Source organism: Sander vitreus, chromosome 7, assembly GCF_031162955.1.
Source record: "Sander vitreus isolate 19-12246 chromosome 7, sanVit1, whole genome shotgun sequence".
NCBI classification, from domain to species: Eukaryota; Metazoa; Chordata; class Actinopteri; order Perciformes; family Percidae; genus Sander; species Sander vitreus.
The window spans coordinates 20,859,203-20,868,977 of NC_135861.1; the positions used below are offsets into that span (position 1 = coordinate 20,859,203).

Consider the following 9,775-nt stretch of genomic DNA (forward strand, 5'->3'; position numbering starts at 1 on the left):
TTCCTGCTCCTGTTTTCTCTCCTCCATCTGCTTTGTCATACTCATGTATTCATAGACCGGTGTCAGCCTAAATAACCATGCCAGATGAAGCATTATGATAATCGCCAGAGTATGTAATCTGTTATTAAATCTGACAAGGCTGGTCGGGCACCTGCTGCCATACTGACCCAGGAAGGATTTGCGCATTGCTTTGGCCTCTAATCAGGCTCTGTGCACACTTTATGAGAGAAATATAAGTTGTGCTGTCCAAATGGAAGTCCTTTTTCTTTTTCTCTTTCAGGCATCCATGACAGGTAGTGCTCTCAGTCTGTACCTAGAGGAAACCAAGACCAACGACGACTCAATGTTTCATTCTGAAATTAGTCCAATTAAGAGAGAGGGGATGCACAGCGAGTCTAGGAACAAAAGCAACCTGAACATGTCGACTGGAGCCAGAGACGTACCATCCCGGGGGAGAGTAGACCCCTCTGATATTTTGTCCCCTATCACTCTGGCACTGCACAAGGTAGATCTGTTAGGGAATTTCACGTTTTAGAATTTTTTTTTTTTTCAAAACAAACGACAAAGATTCACATGAAGGAAACCTCAGTAATGCTTTAGATTACAGCCCACAAATTACAGTTTCAATATTTTGTACTTGGCGGATATCAATGAAGTACTTACTTGCTATCCACAGGTGGGTACAATGGAAGTAGTACAGGGAACAAGGATTTAGGAGGGATCTAGAACTAAACTACCCAGTAATTACAGGGAACCAATAGGCTTAACCTGTATGTCATTTTATAATAGCTCATGAAAGGAGCAAAACAATATTTGGCAACAATGAAAAAAGTCGATATTTGTCATATATATAATCTCTGATGATATGATGAGACCAAAAAAGCTTGCCTTCTTATCATCAGATTGATCCTACAACGGATCTTAAAACCACATTACTGGGCGCCTGGGTGGCTTGCCTGGTGGAGCGGGCACCCATGTGCAGAGGCTCAGTCCTTGACGCGGGGGCCGTGGTTTCGGTATCAGCCTGTGGCCCTTTGCTGCATGTCGTTCCCCCTCTCTCTCCCCTTTCAGGTCTAGGCTGTCCTATCAACAATAAGGGCATAAAAAAGCCAACAAAATAACCTTTTAAATTAAAAAAAAAAAAAAAAAACTACATTACTGTTCTCCAGTATTTTATCATCATTTAAAATACATACAAATAAATTATTTTATAGATATGGCTGTAAAGGCGTGTAGCTGTTTTGATCCTATTATAATATCCTACTATAATAATGTATTATTTACCAAAGTAGGTTTTTACCCCATTTTACCTGGTACCAATATTACTGTATGCTGTTACATGCATTGTTAAGAAGGTACTGAGTAATTAAAAGAAAAAATGCTAAACACAAAGTAACTCCCTCATTATCTATCCTCTTTTCCCATTCCATTGTATTAGCATATAGGTACCAAATAAGTATTTCACTGATACTCCATATGTACCATATCATTATACAGTAATCTAAAGAGTTACAGAAACATTTAGATGAAAATGCGATCATTGATTGATCAGTCAGCTGCACTCACAGCTTGATGAACATGGTACCACCAACCATGTCCTGAGGGAATCTGCCCATTATGAAGTTCAAACCTGCGTGCTTTCTTTATCCTTTACTTGACCCACTGTACGTGTCAGTAGTGAGTGTAACTGGACCTGGTTGATATGTTGACACACAACACTCATTATACAACATTCCCTCAGCAGATGCACATGTTGTGACCCCAGTCTGTGCCCGTGTACACTCCGAGAGGCCTTGTTTGGTGTGCTTCCGTGCATCTTGCTATGCGGTGTCTGACGGAGTGACTGACTGGGCTGAAACTGGGGCAGTAATGACCGTCCCGCAGTGTGGAAATAAAAAATGTTTTGAGTTGACACATCTTGCGTGATATCATGGAAAGTCATCTGAAGTGTCAGCAATAAAGCTGTTTTATGTCAAACCTGATGACCTTGTTATAGTTTAGGTCTAAACCCAAAGAGAAACAGATGACACAGACGTGGCTGTGAAAACATTAACTGTTTTGTATATACAGAGTGTGGACACAATAAAAGACACCTGTACAATGCTGTGACAATAGCTGTGCAACAAGTTGTATGCATAAGTTTGTGATACAACATATCTGGTTACACCTTATATTTTTTAGATTATCATAGCTTTATTGTGTCCACCCCCTGGGTTTTCATCTGGCCACAAGTTAAAGTAATAGTTTAACACTTTGGGAAATGTGCGTATTCACTTTCTTTTCAAAAGTTAGATGAAAAGATAAATACCACACATCTGTCTGTTGAATATGAAACTGCAACCACCACCTAAGTAAGGCTAGCGGTTTCTTCCTATTTCCAGTCTTTATGCTAAGCTAGGCTAACTGTTTCTGGCTCCAGCTTCATATTGAACTGACAGATATGAGAATGATATCCATCTTCTCATCCCGCTCTCTTTTTTTCAGTTTACTCGGCATGGAGAGTAACACTGAATGCAGTTGTGCAATGTGTCTTCTGACACTTTGTAGGGAGCTTAAAAATCTGACTAATCAGTTATCGCCACTTGGCTTTGATGGACTTTAAGTGTTTTAACAAAGTCTGTTTAAAAACTGGAGATGTGCAGTTTTTATTAATTATGTTATGTATATAATTAATGTTGCAGCCATTATGAGGCAGCAGGATCTAAGTGAATATTCTATTGAGTGGAATTTTACTCTGATCAAGTGTTTTTGGACTTTTAACTCATGCTATGAACTAAAAGTCAGGATATCTGGTCATCTGCTAAAATGACTTTTGACCTTCGTTTTTAAAATCTGCCCCCAAAATACTAAATGAGTTTTTACATAAAAGCTCATGCGTGAAAGCCTCTGAATAATGTGTACTGCTGTACAATCTGTGTAACTCTAAGGTCCCCTGTGTTTGCAGGTGACTGTGAGGAAGGACCTTGAGAGCCATGACTTTGGTTTCAGTGTATCCGACGGGCTCCTGGAGAAAGGGGTTTATGTCAACATGATCCGCCCCGATGGCCCTGCTGACCAGGCCGGGTTAAAACCTTTCGACCGCATTCTTCAGGTACTGTTTTAAAGAAATTAAAAATGTTGAGAAAGTTGCTTGTTCGCTTTCTGGCGAGACTTGGATGAGAATATCAACACCACACATGTCTTCTCCTCTCTCCATAACTATACAGTACATAATTGTCTTCTCTGTTCAGATCCTTTACTTTAGTAAAAGTACTAATACCACAGTGTAAAAATAGTCTTGCATTGAAAATATTACTAAAGTAAACGTACGTAAGTATCCATAGGAAAAAGCTACTTAAAGTATTAAAAGTAAAAGTACTCAATCCAGAAAAATCCTCACATTTTAGAAACTGAAAACGATCCAAACAGTTCTGTCAATCAACTATGTGAATCGGCTAATCATTTCAGCTGTACTTGTAGCCCTATATTGTTGGGTAGTTTAATTTATAATAAAACATAAACTACACGTGTTTTGTTTGCAAAAATCTTAGTTTGTAAAGTAACTAGTAACTAAAGCTGTCAGATTAATGTAGTGGAGTAAAATGCAGCGTAACCTATCTCTGTATACATTCAAAACGTTGGAGTGGTTTTCTTGCTGTTTTCTGCCAAATGTTGCATTCTTTGTATCAAGTATTCACTTTAAAAAAGTGAATACACTTTAAAAAAAGTGAATACCAGTGGTGGAAGGTAATTGAGTACATTTACTCAAGTACTGTACTTAAGTACAATTTGGAGATACTTTACTTGAGTATTTCAATTTTATGCTACTTAATACTTCACTAATTCCACGACATTTTGGAGGCAAATATTGTATTTTTTACACACTACACTTATTTGATAGCTTTACTTACTTTGCAGATTTGGATTATAGGTCACAGTACACACCAGTATATAAAGTAATTGAAAATCGCTCCATCTTAACCAGCTGCAACATTGAAGTGATACTTGCATTAATTTATCAATGAATATAATCCAATAATATAATTGATAAACACTGTTCTGAAATGGGACATTCTGCATTGAATGCAGGACTTTTACTTGTAACAGAGTATTTTACAATGTAATGTTGATAGTTTTACTTAAGTAAAAAATCTGAATACTTCTTCCACAATTGTTTGGCGCATAGCCCTTTTTATATGAAGGATGATTTTGTTGTTTGTCCTCCCTGTGTGGGACAGCAGTAAAACCATTACTTAACAGTCAGGCCCACAGCTGATGATCGTTATGTTATATATTTTTGTATGCTAAAAACTAAAAAATAAATAAATTAAACTTACCAATAAAGCAATAAGCACATTTCCCAGCATGTCAAACTATGCCTTTTAACTAAATATAATGTAGTAGTATGATGAATGATTTCTTTGATTGTAATCTTCCAGGTGAACCGTGTGAGGACCAGGGACTTGGACTGTTGTCTAACTGTGCCCCTAATTATAGAGGCTGGAGACAGCCTGGACTTGGTCATTAGCAGGAATCCACTGGCAGCGTCAGACACTGGGCTGCCCGACAACTGTGACGACCCCTCAAACTCACTGTTCTGCTTTCCCGAGCACAGGACCAACAGCATCGCTCTGTGACCACAAAGATAGACACTAGCTTTTTGAAACACTGGGACCACATGTATGTCACGCATGGTTACGTTTGTCACATAGTACCTCTCAGACAGACCTTCACACTCACGCATAACCTCCTCACAGGAACAGCCACTCTCATCGCACAAAGTGCACGTGTTCACTACTGCCGGTTTTAGTCACTGTGTTCACATGATGCAGTTCAGAGGAGGCTCTGGCTTCAGGGCAACCACCTCCCCTTTCCTCTCCAGAGGCAAAGCCACATGCCGAGTTATATAACAGGGGGAGTCATAGCTTCTGACTGAGCCAGGATGTCAACACACACGCCTCAGCTCTGGAGAGAGTAGTATGCTGCACATACACGCACTGGTACATTTACCATCTTTGCTCTAATGAGCCTCATGTTATAAGTGAAGCACATTTTCCACAATCTCTTTTTTTTTTTTTTTTTTTTACATGCATATAAAACAGAAACACCCACACTGACAAGCAGGGTGTTGGTGGACTCAAGGTCCAAAGGCACATTGTGTTTATTTGAGTTATTTCAGCTACAACTTGGCTCACTGCCCTCGTTTCCAGTCTCTCCTCCTCACTGCCCGCCCTAGAGAATGGACAGTGCCTCCAAATAGACAGAATGTTCTCTAATACTTTCCATATATCATTAGCTGAATTTGAATGCCCCTTACATCTTGATACCAGGAATTCTTGTGAAGACACTACCCTTTCTGAATGGTTCCAGAGAGACTCCAGTGTTCAGAGATATATAATGTTGCAATATGTTGTTTTTTTTTGTCCCTGTCTTGATGACTCTGCCACACGTTTACAAATATATTTTCAGTTTCACATTCTGCACACGTTTTTTTTTTTGTAACACTGCATTTGCACATAACGCACATTTTATGATCTATTTGTAAACTCTGTTTCACTTTTTTTTCCCTTTCACTGTGTGAATCTGCGTCTCTGTAAGTGGCATTACACCAGAATGACTTATGGGTTAGTTTGTGGTCCATCACTGCTACTTAAGTGAATTACATACTTTCCCAAACAGGAGGATCAAATGCCTTTTAAATTTTCAGTGATGAATGATTTTTTAGTTTTCATTCAACATCTGACTGGACTGATGTTCCCCTCTGCAGTAGCTGTGTTTCCTACCGATATCTATAAGCATGTAAGGTATGCATTGGGTTTGTCATGCAAGTAGCTCTTCCTTCTAATAAAACAGTATTGATTCAGCTCTGTTTGCTCCAACAGGATCTTTGTGACAGGGCCCCCCTTTTTGATCATGACTACTTGTTTTTATAAAGCTTTTGTGTAAAAAATTTGACCTGCTGATCCAGCTGCCTCTCTGGAAATGAGAAATGTTGGTTTCATGTGTTGGCTGATATGAAGATGTTGTGAGATAGTTGCACTGTCCCGTTTAGAGCAGACTGATTCATCCTTGGGGCATTGACTTTTTTAAATCTGATTTCAGACGTCTTGCATTAAATGTTATGTTGTATACAGAGGCCTATTTTTAAGGTTTTATATTAATTTATTGTATTGTACCTTTTATTTTGCTGTACAATGTATCATGGGTATGCAGTGCTTTCTTTTTATTTACAGTATATGCACATACAGTATATTATCTTTCTGTAAGCTGTGATACTGAATGTGGCTGCTCATTGGTTAATTTCCGCATCCTCCCTGAATACGTCTGGAATCGTTTCAAAGGAAATGGAAAGATTTATTGGATATGATTTTATTTTTGTTATTTAATTTATTAACTTTATTAACTAAGACATTTCTTTTTACGAGAATAAAGTTCATGAAACCATAGTTGATTTGGATCTGGTTTTTTAACAGTGGGTTTAATTTCCCCAACTAGATTGCGCACACTGACCCAAAAGTGTGTCAACCAGCCAAAATGTCTCAACTACTTGATGGTTTGCTGTAAAATTTGCGTCAGACATTCATGTCTTCACTCAAGATGAATTATAACAACTTTGGCATGCCCTGACTTTTCATCTAGCAGCATATTATGTCAACATTTACATTTGTCCAATACTTTGGTTTATGACCATATACCTGCAAAACCTATGACATTCCCATCATATCACCTGCACTTTAGCAAAGCACATTTTCTTAAACAAAAATGCTGTTCCAGGAGGGCAGAGCTGCACAGAGTAGAGGAAAGCTAATGTTATATTAGCTAAAGTTACTGTGTTGACTTGGCATCAGTAAGTTACACACCAACGTATGGCAGAATAACAGCAACTTCTCCATCTTTTCATATTGTAGTCAGACAATAATAATCAGAACCTGTCAGTGGCAAAAACAGCACTTTTAGTGGACGTTCATTGACGGTGTGCATTTGCCCCATAGGATAACATTGCAGCTTGGTTAGTGGCTGCCAGTTAGTTGCAGCTCAATTCTGGACAAATTTTGAAGTTTTTTGTTCACATAGTCACTTGCACACAAATGCATGTGAAAATTGGGTCCAGGTTGAAAAACACAGAAATTCCCCTTTAAGCTGTCTAAAATCCATACTAATCCTATACTGTATGTACTTAAAATTACTACAATATCCTGTTTAGCTGTTAATATACCAAAAAAAACATTCTTTACCATTTAATACTAACAGGAAATGATACAATATTTGCTATGCTGGATGTCAATTAAACTGGAACAAATGCAAATCAGTTTGGGACACGGTTGATGGTGGTGCTCAGGGCTGGACTAGGACAAAAAATTGGCTCTGGCATTTTTGGCCCAGGCGGCCCACACCCACCTTGATTGGTCAGACACATTCCCTGCAGACAGTCCTCTTAAAATATGCGTGCATTCTATGATATGAGTTGCCTAGTGTTCTGCATTCATGTGATCGTTTGGTCTCAAGACTTATCTGTTGATCTTACACTTAAATAATTCATTCATTCTTAACGTTATGATTTGTATATTTATGGTATTTTTATTTTTTATTATTATTGATATTGTATTGCCATTATTGTTATTACTATTTTGCTTAATATTGGCTTAGCAACTTTAAAAACTGTTTACTGTTAATTTTAACTATTGTAAGATTCATATTTTGTCGCTTTGGACAAAAGTGTCTGCTGAATACAATAACCATAAACATAACCCTTCCCAAAAGCTACAATAAAGCTGGGAGTAGTATATGCCCCAAAAAAGAGATAATTAAGCAATTAAAGAAACACTGATGCTTGTATCAACACAGATTTTATAGCTCACACAGACTTTTCAGCTACCCAACAGGCCAACCGCTAGCATTTTCAATGTAACCTTAAGCAGTTAGGTTACCTGACAGCCACCAACTTTAATGTTACAGCCAAACTGCTTGTTGGTATGACATGAGGCGCACATAACGTACGCGCGCGCGCGCGCGCACACACACACACACACACACACACACATATACATACATACATACATACATACATACATACACAGCCTCCCTCCCTTTCTGAGAGTCCCTGTTAATTTGCCTACTCCTTACCACATCGTCATCTACTCTCTCGCTCCCATGGCCCAGTCATGGTCACTCTCTTCCGCCTCGGATTTTTCCCTGTCATGATGTTGTTTCTGCTTCTCTGTATAGCCAGCCACCTCTCCCCCTCCTCGGCTTCATGTAATGCTGATGGCTGAAGCAGCTACTACAGCCCCAAACATGTCAGAAATTTTGGCACATTTTGAGGAATCCGCCTGTAGATTCTTAATCTTTTTCTCCCGTAATTTCTCTGCACCTCCCTTGCGCTTTGGTGGTCGTTCGTCCATTTTAACGTGGATGCTAAACTTCCAACATAACTATTACAGCTCGTGTCTCAGGGCCGGGAGGCGTGGCCCTAGTGGGATTCGTAAATTTGTGGCCCGGAGTGGGAAGGGGATTCTTGGATTTGATTGGGTCAGGCAAGTGCCAATAAAGAAAATTAACCAATGGGCCGCTAGGAGTTCTTTATGGGCCGGCGCGGCCAAAAAAAAAAGAAAAAAAAAGACTATTTATATCGGCGATTTGGCCCAAACGTGCGTCGGCCAACCGGGAAAATGCCCGGTATGCCAGATGGCCAGTCCAGCCCTGGTGGTGCTCGTCAAAGAATGGGCCCCAGACAGAGTCCAACTGTCCACCCTTGTTTAAAGCCAAAATTCTTAAAAATATGCTGGGAACAAATGTGGTGTCTTATTTGTTCTATGAAGGCATGCATAAGATAATTTATTTTCACCAGATTTGTTTACAAATATTTTTATGTTCAGAAAGTGAGCTTCAAACACTAAATATGAGCCTCTCACTTGACTCTTCACAGAAATGCATCTGCAAGCCCAGGTATCATGATTTCACCATGTGCTGTCCCATTTCCATGAAGAATTTGAAGACCTTGCTTCCTCATGCACACAGGCACTCGTGTTGATCATCCAGGTGACGTGAATTAAAGTCTTTGGGAGTTCAGTGCCTCAGGGGCTTCGGCTGGACAGTGGGGCACCAGAGACATGTCCATATAAGCAAGTGCCATCCTTGGGCCGTGGGAGAGATGGCAATACAGTTCCCACCTGCTGGGGAGTGTTAGATTGATGGAGGGACTGACACCCAGAAAAAATCTAGGCCAAGTGTCAATGAGTCATCACAGAGAGTGGTGAAAGGTAGGAGTCCATCTCAGAGCTTTCCACTTGTGATTGGATCACTCAGGATGAATTACAACCAGGTGGAAACTCACTAAGGTTAGCATCAGTGTTATCTGCTCGATGGAGGACATATAATAATAAATATAGCTATTTCAGGGGTGGAATCAAAAGGTATTGTGATTTGTATAAGTAGCACTTACTCAAAATAAACAGTATTGATGAAGGTTAGAAGGGGGGCAGCTAATTAGATGATCACATGAATAAAAACAATACTTACTTAGCAGTGTTTGATTAGTGTGTTAAATCATACCCAACAGCCTTCTCTAAACCAGTGACTAGAGGCTGTGCACACACATACGAAGTGCTTGTAGTTAACTCATCTGAAAGGTAAGAACTGCAATGATATCTAGATTAGCGTCAGGACCTGTATTTCTATGAAGACTGATAACATGATATTGTGCTGAAATGCAGTCTCTTAATCATCTGTGCGGTGCTGTGCTGATCTCCTTTTACCAAGCAACTCTTCCAATATGCAGTCATGACTTTTATGGTGA

At 39.4% G+C, this 9,775-nt stretch overlaps 1 protein-coding gene across 1 annotated transcript in view; it reads left to right on the top strand.

The window, feature by feature from the left end:
- LOC144520204 (glutamate receptor-interacting protein 2-like) overlaps positions 1–6,405 on the top strand; it is a 30,655-nt gene extending 24,250 nt beyond the window's left edge. Inside the window, exons 23-25 of the mRNA XM_078253873.1 lie at positions 281–505; positions 2,945–3,091; positions 4,419–6,405. Of these exons, the coding sequence (XP_078109999.1) occupies positions 281–505; positions 2,945–3,091; positions 4,419–4,616 (570 nt within the window). The 3' untranslated portion in view covers positions 4,617–6,405. The remainder of the gene's footprint in view (positions 1–280; positions 506–2,944; positions 3,092–4,418) is intronic.
- The last annotated feature ends 3,370 nt before the right edge of the window (positions 6,406–9,775 follow it).